Source organism: Musa acuminata, chromosome BXJ1-5 (assembly GCF_036884655.1).
Source record: "Musa acuminata AAA Group cultivar baxijiao chromosome BXJ1-5, Cavendish_Baxijiao_AAA, whole genome shotgun sequence".
NCBI lineage: Eukaryota > Viridiplantae > Streptophyta > Magnoliopsida > Zingiberales > Musaceae > Musa > Musa acuminata.
Genome location: NC_088331.1, coordinates 39030812 through 39052382, shown reverse-complemented (window position 1 = coordinate 39052382; position 21571 = coordinate 39030812). Strand labels below are relative to the sequence as shown.

General features: G+C 41.9%; 1 protein-coding gene across 4 annotated transcripts; it reads left to right on the top strand.

The window, feature by feature from the left end:
* The first annotated feature begins 15169 nt into the window (after nt 1-15169).
* On the top strand, nt 15170-21155 carry LOC103985829 (auxin response factor 18). 4 transcript variants are annotated; one of them, XM_065183840.1, is made up of 6 exons: nt 15170-15361; nt 15645-15771; nt 15938-15981; nt 16089-17254; nt 18914-19809; nt 19996-21155. In XM_065183840.1, the coding sequence occupies exons 4-6, from the start codon at nt 16145-16147 to the stop codon at nt 20087-20089; spliced, it is 2100 nt and encodes a 699-aa protein (XP_065039912.1). In that variant the 5' UTR covers nt 15170-15361; nt 15645-15771; nt 15938-15981; nt 16089-16144; the 3' UTR covers nt 20090-21155. The 4 variants fall into 4 exon arrangements, with proteins under 4 accessions (XP_065039912.1, XP_065039913.1, XP_065039914.1 ...); XM_065183841.1 differs by having other exon boundaries at nt 15445-15771; XM_065183842.1 differs by lacking the exon at nt 15645-15771.
* Nucleotides 21156-21571: the final 416 nt, after the last annotated feature.

Here is a 21571-nt window from a genome sequence, read left to right as displayed (position 1 = left end):
GTTGTTGGAACTCATACATAGTGATGTATGTGGACCCATGTCAACTCATGCCATTGGAGGTTACTCCTACTTCATTACATTTACTAATGGTTTCTCAAGGTATGGATATGTGTACTTAATGAAGTACAAGTCCGAGGCCTTTGAGAAATTCAGAGAGTATAAGAATGAGGTGGAGAACCAGACTAGAAAGAGTATCAAAACTCTTCGATCAGATCGAGGAGGTGAATACTTAAGTACAGAGTTTACTCAGTTCCTCAAGGACCATGGGATATTATCCCAATGGACACCTCCTTATACACCTCAGCTCAATGGTGTCTCTGAAAGGAGAAATCATACATTATTAGATATGGTACGGTCCATGATGAGTTTCGTTGACATACCCATCTCATTCTGGGGATATGTCCTAGAAACCACAGCTTACTTTCTGAATAGAGTTCCAACTAAGTCGGTAGTGTCTACACCATATGAGATATGGAAAGGGAAGAAGTCTGATCTTAAGGTTGTTAAGATTTGGGGCTGCCCTGCCCATGTTAGAAGACAGAACCCCGATAAGTTAGAATCAAGGACAGAGCGATGCAAATTTGTGGGATACCCCAAGGAAACTTGTGGGTATTATTTCTATCATCTCGAGGACCAAAAGGTCTTTGTAGCTAAGAGAGCAGTGTTCCTTGAGAAGGAACACATTCTTGACGGAGACAGTGGGAGAATGATAGAATTGAGCAAGGTTGGAGAACCAAGCTCAAGTACCACTCTACAGCCCGAGTCTGTTCAGGTACCTAATACACAAGTATCAACTTTACGCAGGTCTGATAGAGTATCCCATCCTCCTGAGAGATATGTGGGACATATTAGAGCAGAGGATGTAGAGGATATTGATCCTCAGACCTACGAGGAGGCTATTATGAGTATAGACTCCGGGAAGTGGCAAGAAGCCATGAATTCTGAGATGGATTCTATGTACTCTAATAAGGTTTGGAACCTAGTTGATGCGCCCGAAGGTATTGTACCCATCGGTTGCAAGTGGATCTTTAAGAAAAAGATTGGAGTAGATGAAAAGGTAGAGACCTATAAAGCAAGGCTAGTAGCTAAGGGGTATCGTCAAAGGCAAGGTGTTGACTACGACGAAACCTTCTCACCCGTAGCAATGATAAAATCCATCGTAATTCTATTGGCTATTGCAGCACACTATGATTATGAGATTTGGCAGATGGATGTGAAAACCGCATTCCTCAATGGGAACCTTGAGGAGGAGGTGTATATGATGCAACCTGAGGGATTCGTGTCCAAGAACTGCCCAAATAAGGTGTGTAGGTTGCTTAGATCCATTTATGGACTAAAGCAAGCTTCCCGAAGTTGGAACATAAGATTTGATGAGGCAATCAGATCTTATGACTTCGTTAAGAACGAAGATGAGCCTTGTGTGTACAGGAAGGTAAGTGGGAGCGCTATCACCTTTTTGGTGTTATATGTGGATGACATCCTCATCATTGGGAATGACGTAGGAATGCTATCCACAGTAAAGACTTGGTTATCTAGACACTTCTCCATGAAGGACTTAGGGGAAGCATCCTATATCTTGGGGATTAGAATCTATAGAGATAGATCCAAAAGGATGCTTGGCTTGTCCCAGTCCAGGTACATAGAAACCATTGTCAAAAGGTTTGGCATGGAAAATTCCAAGAGAGGTCTCATACCGATGAGACATGGGATATCGCTTTCTACGAGTATGTCCCCAAAGACTCCAGAAGAAAGGGCAAACATGAATATGATACCTTATGCCTCAGCAATAGGGTCTATCATGTATGTCATGCTATGTACTAGGCCTGATATAGCGCATGCTCTGAGTGTCACGAACAGGTATCAAGCGGATCCAGGCTTGGAGCACTGGAAAGCAGTAAAGTGTATCCTTATGTACTTGAGAAGGACTAAGGATCTTTTACTAGTATATGGAGGTAATAGCCTTAAGGTTGAAGGCTACACTGACTAAAGTTTTTAGTTTGATGTCGATGATAGCAAGTCGAATTCAGGGTATATGTACACCTTGAATGGAGGAGCAGTGTGCTGGAAGAGTTCCAAGCAAGATACCATTGCTGACTCGACCACAGAGGCGGAGTACATTGCTGCATCAGATGCAGCAAAGGAGGGAGTCTGGGTGAAGAAGTTCATCACAGATTTGGGAGTCGTTCCGGGTAGCAAGGAGCCGATCTCCTTATATTGCGACAACAACGGGGCGATTACACAAATAAGGGAACCCGAGTCTCATCAGAAGTGTTCTGAGGTGGTTCCAACTTATCGGAGAGATCGTAACCCGAGGATATGTAGCAGTGGAAAGAGTTCCATCCGAAGATAACATTGCAGATCCACTGACAAAGCCGTTGTCTCATTTTGTCTTTGAGTGTCACAGGGGTCTGATGGGGATCAGACACATAGGTGATTGGCTTTAGGTCAAGTGGGAGATTGTTAGTTATAGGTGCCCAGCAAGCCAATCACGTGAGTGATGGCACATGTGACTTGATACAGAATCTTTTTGCTTATTATATTTTGGCATATATCACTTTATAACTATTGCATAAATGCATACATATATTGTGATGTCCTTGGATTTGTGCAATGGGAATCGGATCGTGATGAGATCACGATAATGAGATCGATTCACCTTTAAACACATATCCTAAATAATCCCGGTCATAGGTTACTCGAGAGGGACATCGTGATAACCGGATAGACTGGTGTGTTGTATACCCATCCATATGATGGATGCAGCTGGTCTCATAGCTGCTCATGTAGGGACACTAGGGATACAGTACAGGTGCTCATTGGAGAATGAGTTCACTGATTGATCCGCTTACGGAATGCTGGATGGTTGATGATGCCTTATTGTCAGACAGCGATTTCGTAGTCCTAGTGGTGTATCTGGTCCTTAGACTTGAGACACCAAGGATGTCTTGTATGAGTGCTCCACTCTTTGATACCAGACTTATAGGTTTGGCTGTCCCAGATCTAGTACAGCTGGTCATTGGGAGTGGTAGTCGACCTTACGAGGGCTATTGAGTGTCGATAGAGGATCATCCACTCTCGGCGTCATGAGAGGAATATCCCATGTGTTCTTGCTCAGACAAATCCCTGGCCAGGGTCATTCGGGTTGAGAGAGAAAGAGTTCTCCAGGAGAATCCGATTAGAGCGAGACTCGAGTAGAAACCGTATGGGTCTGACAACACCATGCTCGATATATGGTCTCTAGGATATTAGATGGATGAGGGATTATAGGTACACGGTAACTGAGGACAGACAGGTCCAATGGATTGGATTCCCCTGTATCGTCTGGGGACTACGGCGTAGTGGCCTAGTACGTCCGTAGTCGATGAGTCGAGTGAATTATTACATAGATAATAATTCACTGAGTTAGAAGGAGTTCTGACAGGTATGACTCACGGCCAGCTCGATATTGGGCCTAGAGGGTCACACACATATGGTAGGCATTGCGATTAGTAGAGGTTTGGATATGAGATATCCGATGGAGCCCTTGTCTTATTGGATGCAGATCCAATACCCACTAGGGAAGGACCCATTAGGTTTTGACACGGGATCTCTATAAATAGGAGGGATTCACAGCCTCATAGGCTAGAGTCTTTGCTTGCCCTTCCTATTCTCCTCTCCCTCTCCACCTCAGAGTAGGCCTGGAGTTTTGAGGAGCGTCGTCGCAACCCTGCTATGTGGATCACCGCTAGAGAGGACGCTTGACCTCCTTCACCCTCTCCTAAGGATCTGCAAGGAAACAGGGATATACGATCTCCCTAGGTAACACAATCTCTATACGCAGTTTTGTGTTTTGCGGATTTTTGCGCACTAATCTTCGCACGACGACGAACATCTTTTTGGGAATCGGGGATTTTTGTTTTCTTGTTCTTCCGCTGCGCATATGATGTTGCCCCCCATGATTTCCCAACAGTAAGCTATCAATGAGGTTTGCAGTAAGGATAATAAGCTCAAAGTAAATGCAAACCAGAGAAGACGGGAGTTCATAGAGGTTCGGTCAATCGTGACCTACAACCACTCCTCCGATTCCTCTTCCGTCGAGGCCACCGGCATCCACTAACGATCTTCCTTTACTAGGCGAAGATTAACCTCCTTCTTACACCCCTCTTCTCCTTTTACTGGGTTTAGGAGACAACCCTTACAAGCACTCACTCTCCTCTCTTAAACAGAATTCCAACACTTAAGCTAGAGGAGGGAAATTCTAGAGATTACAGTAGTGTTTTCTCTCTTTTAATCTCTCTGTGTTTGTGTCTTTTACCCAGGGATTGGAGGGGTATTTATAAGCTCCAAACTAGTTTGAATTTGGAGCTCAAATATGTCATCTCCCAGAATTCCGGGGTCTGGCAGTTACACCGCCTGTCAGAGCTCGGAGACTGAGCCTCTAGGCGGTGCCACCGCTTGTCAAGGGCGGTTGCACCACCTGCCAGAGCTTGGAGACTGAGCTCAAGCGGTTGCACCTCTATCAGAGGCAGTTGCACCGCCCAGTCTCGCTCGGAGACTGAGCCCTGGCAGTGCCACCGCCTGCCTAGGGCGGTTGCACTGCCCAGCTTTCTTGAGAGACCCTCTCCTGGGCGGTGCCACCGCCTACACTATTTTAGCTCACTGGTTGTGCTCCAAACTTGGCCCAAACCAGTCCGAACTCGGACCCAATTGGCCCCTACTGTTAGGATCGAGAGCACTAAGAGGGGGGGGGTGAATTAGTGCAGCGGAAATCTTACAGCGATTTTAAAAACGAAAGCTGCGTTCGTCCGATAAAAAACGATTTCGATATAAAAGCAGAATCACAGTGCAGTTTGCGTCTAAGCGCAATTTTGCGTCTAAGCGCAGTTTGCGTCTAAACACAGTTTGCGTCCAAACGCAGTTTTACGTCTAAACGCAGTTTTACGTCTAAACGCAGTTTTGCGTCTAAACGCAGTTTTACGTCTAAATGCAGTTTTACGTCTAAACGCAGTTTTGCGTCTAAACGCAGTTTTGCGTCTAAACGCAGTTTTACGTCTAAACGTAATTTTACGTCTAAATGTAGTTTTGCGTCTAAAAGCAGTTTTGAACCTTGAAAAGCGTTTTACGTAGAAAGCAATTTGCAGTTATAAATGGAATCCGAATGTAAGCGTAAACTACAGTGTGAAGATCGTACGAAAACACGATTTACGTTTGAATGCAGATTTTGAAAGATCAGAGCTTAGAAACTCGTTCGTAAAGGCGCAGAGGGCAGTAGCAATGTAGGAGGTTTGCAGTAATGATAAAGTGCTCAAGGTAAAAGCAAACCAGAGATTTAGAGTGGTTCGGTCAGTCTTGACCTACTCCACTTTTGGCTTCCTCCTCCGACGAGGTCACCGACGTCAACTAGCTGCCTTCCTTCAATGGGCGAAGGCTAACTGCCCTTTTACAGTTTCTCTCCTTTTGACAGGCTCAGGAGACAACCTTTACAGATCCTTTCTCTCCTCTCTTTACAACTCAAGACTTGAAGAACATAAGGAGGAGAACTTTAGGACTTTACACAAATTTGAGCTCTTAGAATCACTGAAAAGATCAAGAATTCGGTGTGGATCTGTATCCTTTCAGTGTTGAATGGGTGGGGTATTTATAGGCCCCAACCCAATTCAAATTTGGAGCTCAAAACGATCAAATCTCGGAATTCCGGGATCAGGCGGTTGCACCTCTTGACTGGAGAGGTGGCACCGCCTGGCAGAGCTCGAAGACTGAGCTCAGGCGATTGCACCTCTCTGCTAGAGCTCGAAGACTGAGCTCGGTGGTTGCACCGCCTGGCAGAGCTCGAAGACTGAGCTCGGTGGTTGCATCACCTGGCAGAGCTCGAAACTGAGCTCAGGCTGATGCACCTCTCTGCCAGAGCTCGAAACTTGAGCTCTGGCGGTGCTACCTCTTGACAGAGGAGGTTGCACCGCCCAGTCTCGCTTGGAGACTGAGCCCTGGGCGGTTGCACCTCTTGGCTGGGGCGGTTGCACCGCTCTGCCAGAGCTCGAAGACCGAGCTCAGGCGGTGCTACCTCTCTGTCAGGGCGGTTCCACCGCCCAGTCTAGCTCGAAGACTGAGCTCTGGGCGGTTGCACCGCCTGGCTGGGGCGGTTGCACCGCCCAGTCTCGCAGCCCTGGCGGTTGCACCTCCTGGCCTAGGCGGTTGCACCGCCTGGTGCAATCAGGGTCCGAATGGTTCGCTCCATTCGGCCCAATTTGAATCTTTTCAGGGGCCCAATTGCCCCAAGATTAAGCTAATGGGATCACCTCCCATTTTCAAGCTTAATCATCGTGCTAACTACGATTAACTCTAAGACAACTTCTGCAGCTATGCTCCGATGCGTCAATCGCTTCTTCCGGCGAGTTTCCGGCGAACTTCCGTCGATCATCCGATAAACCCTCGGTGATCCTTCTGCGGACATCCGGCATACTCCTGGACTTTGCGACGATCCACTTGGCGAGTTCCGACGAGCTTCGCTTGGCAAGCTTCTGGACTTCTCGGATCTGTTCTCGCTGAACCTCCGACGACCGTCCGAACTTCCGTCGAACTCTCGAACTCCCAACGTGATCATGATCTTGACTCCGGCGCAACACCTGCTGCTTGTCTTACTCTCATCGTAGTTAATCCTGCACACCAAAACAAAACTTCGATCGAGACAATTAATCCTAAGCAATTAACCAAGTTGTCCGACATGTCATTGGTCCCTCGACGCTTCGTCCGATTCTTCGGCGCATCGTCCTCTCCTGCAGCCTATTGCCCAATCGGCCAGTTGACCCCGCAACTCCGATATCCTTGGCACAATACCCGCTCTTCTTGGCCCGATGCCCGAGTCCACGGCCCGAAGCCTTCTGTCGATACGTTGACCGATCCACCGGCCCGACGTCCAATCTTCTGACATGTTCCTTCGGCACAACATGATTTTCCTGCTTTAATTGTCTCATCCTAATCGTAGCATCCTGTGTCACTCAAAACGCAGATTAAATCATAAACATATATCAAGTAGTTTCATCATCAAAATACGAGATTCAACACCTACTTGGGTTATAGGATTAACACCTAATCCTAACCCTAATTAACGTGCTAACTATGAATTTAAAGACATTTTCTAAGCTATTACAAAGTCCGCAAGTCAAGACTTCTTCTGGCGAGCTTCCGGCAAACTTCCGGCGGTCTTTCGATGAACTCTCGGAAACCATTCTGTGGACTCCCGGTAAGCTCCTAGACTTCACGATTTGATCTTGGCGAGTTCCAACGAGCTTCTTCGGCAAGCTCCGATCTTTCTCGACGAGCTCCATGAACTTCCAACGAACCTTCCGGGGAGCTTCCGAAAAACCCTTCGGCAAGCTCCCAACTCATTCTCGGCTAGTTCCGGTAGCATTCTCGACGAACCTTTGGACTTCCGTCGAACTCTCGAACTCGCAACGAATCCTTCGCGCTTGACTCCGACACTTTGTTTCGCTTTATGTCTTCATCGTTATCATAGTTAATCCTGCACAATTAAAACAAAACTTCGATCGAGACAATCAATCCTAAGCAATTAACTAAGTTGTCCGACATGTCATTGGTCCCTCGACGCTTCGTCCGATTCTTCGACGCATCGTCCTCTCCTGCGGCCTATTGTCCAATCGGCCAGTTGACTCCGCAACTCTGATATCCTTGGCGCAATACCAGCTCTTCTTGGCCCGATGCCCAAGTCCACGGCCCGAAGCCTTCTATCGATACGTCAACTGATCCATTGGCCCGACGTCCAATCTTCTGACATGTTTCTCTGGCACAACATGATTTTTCCTGCTTTAACTGTCTCATCCTGATCGAAGCATCCTGCGTTACTCAAAACGCAGATTAAAACATAAACACAATTATCAATTGGTTTCATCATCAAAATACGAGATTCAACACAAAGGACCTAAACAACCTTACTCTTGAAGAACTTATCAGATCATTAATGACATATTAAATGACATACAAGACACATGATGAACACGAGAACAACCTTCCAAAGAACAAAAATGATTTTGCACTTAGAACAAAAGATGACCACTCGTGCGAAAGCTCAAGCAATGATGACATAGAACTCATAACAAGTAAATTTATAAAATATTAAACTAAGAATAAAAATGAACTTTAAAAAAAATTGCTAAATAACAAGAAAGTACTGAAGGCAACTTCGGACAAAACGAGTGCATCCGAAGATGAGGAGCAAACCGATGAAGACGAAGTTGTGAATTATGCCTTGGTGACTCTCGATAATGAGGTAAACAACTCAAACAGAACTCCTTTATCTTATTTTGAAATTACTTGATACCTTTCATGAGTTATTAGAAATAAAAAATATAAAAAATTCATATTTTTTTTCTAGTAATTTTGATTTTAAAAAAATTAAAATTTTGAGCATGACAATTACATGTTAACTCATAGCACTAAGCATGAAAAGTTAGATTCACTTTAAAAGAAAAATATATTACCACAACAATCAAAATGATATTGATTAAAAATACTTTATGTTTAATGAAATCATGCTTTGATTTAATGATGCATAATGATGTAATAATGATTTGAAATCATGCTTAATGAGCTTATATTTTAAAATTATATATAATGATTTTTGTGATTTATGGCTTATTGATCTTTATCATAATAAAAGTTGCTTTTTGGATTTTAAATGATGATACATATTTTTGTTTGTCATAAAAGATAAAGGACATGCTTGTATAAAATCAATCATATGATTTGAAACAACTAAAAAAAAATACATTTTAAAAATTTCTCTATCTCTATCTTATCGGTTTTTCAATAAGAAATTGATAAATCTATTTATGTCATTTAGAATCCCTTGAAAGTGATTTTGATTATGATTTTGGATCTATTTTCATATGACTCATTTTACTAATGAGATGATATATCCAACTAAATTATTTATCATATTTATGACTTGTGATATATTCAACATAAAACATCTTTCATGATGCACGTATGATTCACTCTTTTAAGAGAATATTTATCAAATATAATAAGTTAAGATTTATTTTATATGAATCAAGATTTTTCATTGTTCTCCTATGATTCTACTGGCTATATATTAAAAGAAGCATTATTAAAATTATAATCTTGAATTATCAGAATTAAAACTTGATATCTTCTTTATGTGAATCAAGATCCCTAACTTTTTATTCTCGAATGATTTCTTATATTTTATTAAAGAGAATATTTATCAAAATGAATCATGTCTTTTAGTATTCACATGATCTTATCTTTCATGATATGATTTTTTTTGTATTCATAAAGTATATCTTATTACTAAATTTTTCTTAATATCTTCCATATGATGACTTGAATATTTACACATTTATGTTATTTCCCTCGTTTTGCCTATGACAAAAGGGGAGAAAGAATTGCCAGTGTGCTATCTCAAGAAAAGCATATTGCTAGCTTGCAAAGAAAAACAAAACTTGCAAGCTTGCAAAAGAGAAGCAAAAGTTTGCTATCAAGAGAAGCAAAAACTTTACTAAACTTCACATCTCAAAAAACATGCTAACTTGTATATTCTAAAATGATGTAAAATATGCTAGCTTGCGTGATGTAAAATTTATATTTTTTTTATTTTTAAAAAACTTGCTAGTTTGAACATCGCAAAGAAAAGAAAATTTTCTAGCTTGCATGTTCTAAAATGATGAAAATTTTGCTAACTTGCATGATGTAAAACTTTACATTCTTTTTCAAAAACTTGCTAAATTTGCTAGCTTTAACATTGTAAAATAAGTACAAATTGCTAGCTTGCACTTCTTAAAAGAGAAGGAAAAACTCATTAGCTTGCATGTTCCAAAGTGATGAAAAATTTGTTAAATAGCTAAGCTTTCACATCTCTAAAACTTGATAGTTACACTTCTCATTTTTGTTGATAATATAGGGGGAGAAGATATGATGATATGAGAATTATACATGGTAGGATTGTAGGATGTAATATACCTTGATATTTTAATACCATGATGATTTGAAATATTTATGATGATGCATATAAAATTTATGATAATGATGCATGCAATGCACATATAATGTATTATAAATATTCATGATTAAATTTGCTTTGACTTAAATTCAATTTGAATTCAAGGTTCTATCAATATGACATATTGATAGGGGGAGTTAAGGTTAACTCCGTCATCAATTGATTGTCATCATAAAAAAGAGGGAGATTGTTGAATCTTGGATTTTGATGATGAAATCAATTGATGTGCTCGTGATCTAATCTGCGTTTTGAGTGATGCAGGACTAGTTTCGATTAGGAAAGATAATTAAAGCAAGAAGAATCAATGTTGGGTCGGAGTGAAACATATCAGAAGATTGGATGTTTAGCCGGAGGATCGGTCGACGTATCGGTAGAAAGCTTTGTGCCATGAGTTCGAGCATCAGGCCTATAAGAGCAGACATTGCGCCAAGGAGATCAGAGTTGCAGAGGTCAACATACTGATTGGGTAAAATGCCGCAAAAGAGGATGATGCATCGAAGAATTAGATAAAGCGTTGATGAATCAATGACATGTCGGACAACATGTGGTTAATGCTTCGTAATAATTGTTTAGATCAAAATAGTTTTAGTTCTAATTGAGTTGGTTTAAAATATAATTAGGCAAACTCAATTAGGGAGCAATTGGGCCCAAATTGGGGCTATTTTAGGCCAAGAGAAATGCTCATTCACAAACCCAAAAGTTGGGTCAAGTGGTGGCACCACCAAAGACTTAGTCTCCAAGACTGTGTCAGGTGATATTATCGTCAGATTGGGCAGTGGTACCGCTCAAACATAGTCTCCCAGACTATTCAAGCAGTGGTGCTACCAGATTGGGCGGTGGTACCGCCCAGTGATAGTGCTATAGGTGATGGTACCGCCAGGACCCAGGAAACCAAGAATAAGACCTTTTTTGCTCCAATTTTGAAACCACTCGGGGTTTATAAATATCTCAGCTATTCCTGCATGGGATAGTAAGAATTGAGCATGAAATTGAGTTGAAAAAAGAGGAAAGAATATTTGAGAAAAATTAGGAAACTCTCTTGGGATTTAGGATCGCTTCTTCCTAGTATTTAGAAGTTCGTCTAAAGGGAGAAGTGAGATCTAAGAAAGAGAGGCTTATAAGGGTTGTCTCTAAACTCGTGAAAAGGAGAAAGAGTATCAAGGGGTAGTTGATCTTCGCCGATTAAAAGAAGATCGTTAGTGGATGTCGGTGGCCTCGGTGGAAGTGGAATCGAGAGTGGATGTAGGTCACGACGATCGAACCACTATAAACTCAGTTTGTATTTCTGTTTTGTTATTTATCTTAATCATAAACTGTTTTATTTCCTTATTACTTTAGCTTTAGCTGTACACTCTTACGAACGTGTTTCAAGTTAACATCTTTATGATATGAGTTTTTATCGTACGAAGATTTTTAACTTAACGTAATTTTTATCCTAGCACTAATTCACCCCCCTCCCCTGTTAGTGTCGACTCGATCCTAGCATTCACAACATGATATTTTCATATCAAAAGTTACTGATGCCCCCAAATTATCACTGGACTTATGAGTTCGACATTCAATTACCATCCATCAACTTGGTTTATATATCCATATATGAACTTTTAATTATCTTTGGCTTTATATTTAATGCATCACATAAAACTCCTAAATCATAGACCAATCATAGCACAAATTAGAAGAATCAAATAAAATAAATTGATTTAGAAAGGTTTGGCTCATCTTAGTACCATATATAGAGGACTCATATAAGTTTAATCCATGGGCTCACTTAGCGGGTCTTTAAAGAGAGTGGAAGTATCAAGAGAAGAGACAACGAGTCCATTTGATGAATGTTGGGTTGACAAATGTCTGTAATTAGATTGAAATTATTTGAAGAATTAGGTTTAGAAATTCAAACAGGTCATTGGTGAATTAGGATTTTTGTATCTTTAGATTTTAGATGCCAAAAAGACACAGAGAAAAACATTTTAAGTGCTCCTAATTTTTTTTTTCTAGTAGATTTGGAAAGGTTCGAGAGTTTCTTTGAGATACATGATTTCGATGCATGGATTTCCGAGTGACCGTAACATGCGTTGACTTGTGACATGAGAGGGTGGATGAGATGTACTGCGCAGTACACTATTCCACATTCATCATGAAGGTCAAGCCACCTTCGGATTCAATATTCCATGACTGTGTTTGTGTCCTAATATTTCTTCCACTTCCTTTCTCCGTCGAAGACAAGTCTATACTGATCACGGAAGAATCTTATCACATTTCTATGCAAGTACCTTTCGTCTTCTTGCTAAAGAATAAGTATCTGTTGTCCTGCAACAATCGACCATTGCTGCTTTGTTCCCTTGGATTCTTGGGTGCTGGTGACTTGTTCTTCCATGAATCATCACCTTCTTTATCATCATTGTGAGAACCTAATTGCAAAGGCATGTCACTTCATGGAGTTTTGGCAGATACCCACTTATCTTCATCTGATTGAAACAAGGTTTAGGTATGACAGAAGAAAGTAGCTGCCTCTTCCTACCTAACAAAAGAAAAGGAAGATGAGCATCGGGCACACCTAATCTCCTTGCTCATGTTTTTTTGACATCAACAAGGAATGTCAAGATAAGGTGAGCTAGATTCCTGTCGGCTGAATAAATGAGGATAGATAATACCAGCATGACGAGCATAATCCTGCGTGAATGAGATGATTAGGTTGAAGAAACTGTTGCTGAAACATCCATCTGTTAAAACTCTGATTCCTCCATCATCAGAGGAGAAAGTTGTAAGCGAATGGAGTGTGATCTTAGAACTCTTAGGAAGGATAATCTAATTCTTTCCTTCTTTCTCATTCTTCTTCTTCTATCTAAATGAAGAATAATCTAACCTTGGCTGGACATGGAGGAGCTTTGTTCGTCGTTTTCCCCAGCGGATAGGCTTTGAACTCATTTCACATCATTCTCGTCATCATATGTACCGAGGAAGGGAGGGGAGGATGAAGCCGGGCGTCCTCAGCACTTACCGACCTGTCTTTTGTCGCGCCCGCGTGGCCCATAGGAAGGCGACAAAATGTCCATCACCATGCGGGACCCGAGGCTTTCCCATTGGCTGATAGACGCGTGGCGTTTGGTACGCGTCCCATTGTCGGAGAATTGACTCACCGTGGCTGGCGCCTTTGTCGCGTAGCTGTCAAAGGCAGCCAACGAAGGGAACATTAAATAAAGAGAAGACAGCACTTCCCGGCGCACGTTAGCGAGGCCGGTGCACGAGGGCGGACGGTGGTCGCCTCGTAGTACGTATGTGGCTCTGCAAATGATCTCCAGTGGTTGAATTGGACTGGTGCTGAGATATTAGGCTTCTGTAGAAGCTTGCTTGGTGTGGGGACAGCAAGGAGCAGCTCTTAAATGGATGGATGGATGAATGGATAGATACTATACGTCTCTCGATCTAATCGAACACGTCTTTATCTGCTTAGCGTTACACGGCAAGCTGTCGTTAGCTGCCCCCATGACACAGCTCATAGTGTGAACATAAAACTTGAAGCTAGACAACAAGTCTTTCTTGTCAAAGCCGGTGCTGTGGCTTGCTGTCTCCATCATGCCATGCCATAAAGCTGGGCTTCTTTGAATAAAGCCATGAAACAAGGGAACAGTTGGTATCAGAAGCAGCTTCCAACTTTGCCAAAGCACCAAACTCCAACCATCGAAGAATTAACTAAGAGCGCGGACACACACCATGACCAATATAGGCTGTCAATGAGTCTTCCCTCTCACCAAGGAGGACACTGTGACCGGGTCCAGCTGACCTTATACTGCTTCTTACAATCCTGTAATGGAGGGAGACTGTGCCAAGAGCTGTCACTGCCGAGGGAGGAGGCTTTAGCTTGTGGGTTGCAGGTGTGACCAGGGAGAATGGTGCAGCAGTTACCAGGAACTGTGTATGATTGGCATGCGATGCGTCCTCATTGATTTGTCTTTGTCTCATTGAGGGGGTGATCCATGGAAATATGTAGTGTGCCGTCTATCCAAGTTCTCCATGATAATGCATAAAGAGCTGCTTAGTTTTCAGGAATGATAGTTTAGTAGTTTGTGATCCACAGAGTCCTGTGAATCTTTGATCTTTCAAAGCTTATTATGGTGACGTTTAAGAACAGCAATCAAAACTTCATCTTGCCGACCTATCTGATATATGTCACCGCTTGATTCATCATCGAGTCACTTCACTGTCAATTTAACATATACAGCCTTCATGTCTTTGATGAGCCTCATGGATCGACAACTGGAAGCAATTTTTCTTCCAGGGTTGGACGTCAAGGTGAAAGCAACATTCGATGAATCCTCGAAGTCATTCCACAGTCTGACCGAAGCAAGTCACCCCACGCTCCAGTAAGCTTCCAATGGCCATTCCATCATGGTCTTAGGCGACGACAAAAGACTAATAATTGTGCACCATTAGAGCTGTCTTCCACGAACGGTGAAGTTTTCTGTGATTTTATTGGGCATTTATTGGTATATAGATGCATCCTGTTGTCATAAAATATTACTGCTCAAGAATCAAAGATCAAATAAGCTGCATTCAAGAAAAAGAGATCTAATTATAAGCTGCTGTGATGACCACAGGAACAGTACCATATGGGAACATTTACGAGAACAGGAATCCGAATCAAAAGCTCATACCATTCGTCAAGGTTAGAAAAATACGTCCAAGTCATCTGAAGAGTCCAATTTGGGACACCTATCAAATCCAAATCAAGATCCTGAGCTCGGGGCTCAATCAGGCAAACACCACTCGACGACCTGAAATCAATATTAAAATTGACAGTAATGATATGTAAATGAATGTATATTAGCGGAAAAAGAATTATTGGTTTCCATGGAGAAGGTGGTCAGTGGCATTGTTGTAAATGTAGTGAAATGACGAGGGCGATCCCAGAAGGAAGCACGGGTTCTGCAAGTCATTCGGATCGGCGAGGAATGGACGACGACGTGGCATCGAGAATTCCGTTATCCGACCAAATGATCGGTGCTGGAGTCCACGACACGCGTCGATCAGAAACTTCCTCTTGTAAGATATAGCGTCAAATGTTACAAACACCTGACCTCATCCCGTTGCTTTTCCACCTACTCCGACGACGATATTAACATCAGAAATAAACTAATAATTGTCGAAATTGGTTTTCTTTTCTCTCTCTTCTCGTCTCCACTGAAGAGAAGGAAAGCTGAGCTCGTATTATAATATACGAGATCCGAGGAGGAGAGAAATCGACAGTGCGGATAGGCTCTCTCCTTCGGTCGCCTAAGAATACGGGCGAGGAGAGTCCAAGTTTGGCTGTGGGGCGAGAAGCGGAAGCGGAAAGATTGCATCTTGGTTGGTTTCTCTGTCGAATAGGTTCTGGTGATTTTTGTTCGTTTGAGTTATTGGTCTGAAATTTTGTGGTTTCTTTTGGCAAGTTGGGGTTCGGGAGAGGAGACTTGGTGAAAATTGTAATAGCTTTGGTGGAAAAGACGGACATGAACTTGGTTCTGTCGGGTTTCGTAGTAGTAGGGTTTTGAGTTGAGGGAATTGGTTGAGATCGGACGGAGTTATATTTTTATTTTCTTTTACCTTTTTCTGGTTGGATTTTCTTAGAGACTTCGGTTAATGAATATAGGTCGGACTTTTGAGGGTTTTGCGGCTGCTTTTGACCGACTTTGAGAGGAGAAGATATTTCTTGGTGCTCTATCCTGTGCCGGCAATTTCTTCGTTCTCCAATCGCATCAGTTGTACTCGAAAGGATGGTGAGCGGTCTGACGCCAGATTTCTTCACGGTGTAGAGTTTTAGGTTTTCTGTTTCATTTCCGTATCAAATCCCGCCTTGTGTGAAGTGGTCTAAATCTTTTAGGTTCATGGTGCGTTCGTCTCCTTTTTGATTCCTTATCCTGATTCCTCGTTGTCTTGTCTCAGGAACGAAACTTATGGAGGATATGAAGAATTGCCTTGCGTGAAAGGTGAGAGGTTTCGTAAAAATTTCTGCTGTTCTTGGGAAAAAGTTTTAGATGATGAAGGCAATTTTCTTTCCCAATTTTATTTACCAGAAAATCGGCTCTTTTCGCAGCATTCTTGAAAGACTAACTAGAATTGCCCTTGCCCGTGATCGTGTTCGACGAAGCCATGAAAGGATCATCGATGAAGGACACTGACAAGTGCCTGGACTCCCAGCTCTGGCATGCTTGTGCCGGTGGGATGGTTCGGATGCCGGCCATGAACTCCAGGGTCTACTACTTCCCCCAGGGTCATGCAGAACATTCCCAAGGGGTTGTGGACTTTGGGAATCTGCAGCGGATTCCACCTTTCATACTCTGCCAAGTTACCACAGTCAAGTTCATGGCTGATCTGGAAACGGACGAGGTCTTTGCCAAGATCCGGATGGCCCCCATCAGGAGTGACATCCCGGACTACATCGAAGATGAAGGATTGGTTCCGGAGATGAACGAAATCGATGTGCATGAGAAGCCCACTTCTTTTGCCAAGACATTGACCCAATCGGATGCAAACAATGGTGGTGGATTTTCTGTTCCTCGCTACTGTGCGGAGACCATCTTCCCCAGGCTGGACTACACAGCAGACCCTCCTGTGCAGAATGTAATCGCAAAGGATGTACATGGCAAGGTATGGAAGTTTAGACATATATACAGGGGAACACCTCGCCGACACCTGCTCACCACCGGATGGAGTAACTTTGTAAACCAGAAGAAACTTGTGGCTGGGGATTCCATCGTGTTCCTTAGAGCAGAGAATGGGGACCTCTGTGTTGGTATACGGCGTGCCAAAAGAGGTGGGGTTGGCGATAGCCCAGCGACGCAATCAGCATGGAGTCCCCAGGGCAGAAATGGTGCGTCCAGCTATGGTGGCTTATCTTCCGTCCTGACGGAGGAAGAGAGCAAATTGATGAGAGGTAATGACAGTCATTCTGTATTCAGCCGAGGTATAAGGGGAAGGGGCCAAGTGAGGGCAGACTCTGTCGTTGAGGCAGCAACACATGCAGCAAATGGGCAGCCTTTTGAGGTTGTGTACTACCCTAGAGCCAGTACGCCGGAATTTTGTGTAAAGGCCGCAGCTGTAAAAGCAGCACTGAGGATCCAGTGGTATCCAGGGATGAGATTTAAGATGGCTTTTGAAACTGAGGATTCATCAAGGATTAGTTGGTTCATGGGAACTATATCTTCAGTTCAGGTTGCAGATCCCATAAGATGGCCTAATTCGCCATGGAGACTTCTTCAGGTATCATCTTTATTCAGCGTGCATTTCTCTTGTGAGCAAAATGTGCAGTCTTTTAGGTTTTATGCTGTTTATTTGTTTATCTTTTCTTCTTTTTTTCAACTTCAATTATCAAATGTGTGCTTTAGTACTTTCCGATTGAGATCATCCATGTTGATACATCAGAATCCAACTCAAAATACAGTTGGCATGTCTTATTCTTTTTTCTCTTCAGTTTCACTATCATTTCACTTATATGTGTTTTGTTGTGGCTTTTTTTTTTGGTTATGAAGTTGTTGTGAAGAAATACTTGAGGAACATCTCAGGATGAACTTTTACCACATCGGACATGTGGGAAGATTTTTTTTTTGCAAAGGGTAAGTGGTGAAAGTGGGAATCGAGCCTACGATCTTGTGATAAACTATTAAGATCTTTACTATCTAAGTTGACACTTTCACATGTGGGAAGACTTGACTTAGCTTATAAGAGCCAGATGAATATACTACTATTAACTTGGCTCGAGTATTTTTGGTCAGCGGGTTAAGAATGACTGAGTTATCTCAGTGGACTGTGTTGTGACAAATGGAACCATATCAGATCTAGTATTGGATACTACAATGAAGGGTCCTAGTAGGAAAAGACTATCTATAATCTTTGATTAGGACAGTATTAAATTAGGATTTGATATTTTGGACCAATGGTTCAACTCATCAAGTTGCTGGGTCAATTGTCCCATTGGATAGAATCATATGACATTGGTGATGCAGTTGATTGTAATTCTTGATGTATATAATTGCAGGGACTAGTATAAGCTTTTGGCAATCATTTTGTCCTATAATATCATTACTCTTACTATTTTTATTATATGATGATGTTATATTATTGACGTTAACAGCAATACAAAAATGACCTGCTTTATTTCATTTTCAACTCTATGGTTTTGTTGGAGTCAAGAATAAGGCTTCTCTCTTTGGAAAACGTTGTGCTTATAATTTGAAGTGTCTGTCTCTTGTCGATAGACCATGTTGCTTATATGAGTGTGAACACTGATGCAGGCCTGGATGGTTGTTAGAATAAGCATGCAGGATTAGTTACATACTCCTGTAACTAATCCTAGTTCATACTCCTGAAAGTTGTATTAGTTTCACTATCTGCAATATATTGGTATTAGGAAATGCATTTTTTCACAACAACCTAGAATTACATCACGTCGAGAAGCAATACTTTTAAATTTTGACTATGAAAGAACTGATCTTAACTTAGAAGTTTCTTTCTGGTGAAGTGCAAATTTCTTTTTGGCAGAGACAATTGTAAACTCTCATTAATCAATGGGTTTGAACTTTGCTGAATTATTAACATCTCTGCTCATTTAACAAAGGGAAAATAGAATTCCTTTATGGTTGTCTATTTGCTGACTATGCAAGGGAAAAAATGAGTCCTAGTCGTGACATGGACGACTTTGATTCCCTCTTCTATCACAAATATGGCTTCCTTAAACCCTGAAGTTGTGCTTGCGTGTTCTGTCAAATAATTGATGCTCATTGAATCTGCATGCCAAAAGTGACTCTATCGCATGATAGTTTAACAACTCTTTGTTTTTTTCTTCTTAATGCCTTTCTACCCAAGTTTCCTTCTGTTTTTTTCATTTGATAATGCTAATTATCCATTGAAATGGTTTTACAGGTGACATGGGATGAACCAGACCTCTTACAGAATGTCAAGCGTGTGAACCCATGGCTAGTTGAACTGGCTTTAAACATGCCAGCCATAAATCTTGGACATCTCCCACCACCCATAAAAAAGCAACGCTTTCTCCAGCAACCTCCATTTGAAGGTCAATTTCCAGTACCAATGGTCTCTGGAACCCCCTCCGTCCCAAGGGGCAGCCCCTATTGCTGCTTCTCTGACAGCGCTCCTGCAGGCATACAGGGAGCCAGGCATGCACAATTTGATATATCTTTATCAGATCTCCACCTTAATAAACTGCAGACGGGTTTGTTCCATGCTGGGTTTCACCGGCTTGATCATGCCACTCCACCCTCGAGGATTTCCACGGGTGTTATTGTTGGCAATCCCACTATTCAGGACAAGGTATCATGTTTGCTTACAAGCGGTCATCCTTCTCAGGGCCTGAATAAATCATGTAACGGAAAACTGCCACAGTTGGTGCTATTTGGCCAGCCAATACTGACTGAACAACAGATTTCGTTGTGCAAATCTGAGACTATGATCTTCGATGATGCTACTGGAACCAGCTCATCAGATGGGAATCTCGAGAAGGCAACGAATGTGTCTGATGGTTCTGGATTTGCAATAAATCATAAGGGCCCTCTTGAAGCATTCGCTCATCGCAGGGATCATCGAGCTTTGGAGCTTATTGTCGAGGCTGAGCACTGTAAGGTATTTATGGAATCGGAGGATGTTGGTCATAGCCTTGACCTCTCTGTCTTTGGCTCATATGAAGAACTATACGAGAGGCTTGGTGATATGTTTGGAATTGAAAAATCAGAGATGATAACCCATATGTTTTACAAGGATGCAGCTGGTGCACTTAAACACGCCGGAGATGAACCTTTCAGGTGAGCTTCTTGATTGCAGTCTTCACCATTTTCAGAAAGCAAATTCCTTTCCTCATGTCACTGCAAGATGCCACTTAGTCATGCCTGCAGTCCTTTAGATGATATTTGGAGTTCCCTAAATGTTTTTGACTCATTTTCTTCCTGACTGACTCCAGCCTTTTTACGTCATATTTTCTTGTGTTGCAGTAACTTCATGAAGACAGCCAGAAGACTGACTATATTAACCGATTCAGGAAACGCAACTCAGCAGGGTAGGGAAAGTCTCTTGCCGATTGTATAGTTGAACAGACCTCTTCTCAAAGTACCAACATCATAGGCACGCCATTCTTGGATGCTGTTTTTTCAATGATTCCAAAGCCATTTTTCTGTATAAAGTCAGTTCCCAGTATGAACTTTTCAATTGGAGACAAATTATTATCAACTTTAGCAAAATGGTTGGTCGATTCTCTGACTGAGAGAGTTGATGACGAGTTCTTATAGTTTTAGCTGGCCTACGACTTTTTTTTTTTGTTGTGCAGAGAGATGAAAACATGAAGTTTTATACTTGGTTAGTGTAAATTTAGTCAACTCAAAATAGTTGGGGTTGAGCTGGAATGCTAGTTGGCCATAATGTTGCCGAAAAGAATGCAGATTCTGCAGATTTCATTAGCTCATTATAATTATCCCAGTTCCATGTCAGTATCACATGGATCATTTTTTGAAACTTGGAAACACTGAAGACTGGAATCCAGGTTCTACTGCTGCTCACTGCCCAGGGTGTTACGAATTCAGATGATTGATGACAAATTGGCATATTTCTCATTGCATTAGTTTTTAGCAGTCATCACCACTGCCTGAATCAACTGAAGAGAGGCTTGGAAGCTGCAGTAGAAGATTTTCAATGCTTAAGAAGCTGCCATTCATCCAAGTTGAGTTCGTGCTTCAATAACCATCATATTTTTTTGTCAAGAAGGTATGTAGATCCTTGTCCCAGCACACTTGCGTTCTGTGACAGAGAAGTGGAGTATTAAACACACAAGCAGTATGTTCCAAATATGAACTGTTTCATTGGTGCAAGTCTCAACAACAGAGTTCTCAACTCCTGGAAAAGTGAGATTTGTTGAAAGAAATGTTCCAGCAAACTATGTAGGAAAGAGGTCTCTTTCTTTTTTGTTGCAGGAGCCATCCGGTTCAATTAGATATGCCCCATCTCACCTTTGCCTTCTTTGTTTGTGGTCTTCCATACCCATCTTTTATCTTCACTGGCATAATTGCTGACTCTGCTATTGTATTAGTATGGTTATAAGTCACAGATCTATTAAATGTTGGTGTTCATCACTCCTAATTGAGACCAGTCTATTTTTCCATTCTCTCTTCCTCTACATCATAAACAGAGTAGGATTGAATCTTTGATGACATGCCACCATGGATGAGATCAAGTCTGTACCGCAAATGAAACGACAAAAGCTATTTTGTGAGGATCAAGTCACATCAGGATTTGTCATCTTACATGATTGGACCAATCATGCTAAATAGCATCAGGTGCCAAATTGCTTAGAACCAGAGCCAGATTGTGACCAGGAAAATAGCTATCAATTTCACTCTATCCAATTATACTAAATTCTTAGGACACATTCAGCATCTATTGGTTGATCTCTGGTCATGATAAACACAAGATGGTCCTAAAATAAAATCATTCTACTCTACATTTGCTGTATAGCATGTTGTTTGATCTAAAGAACCATCCAAAACAGAGACTGACAAAAATACATCACTGCTGCAA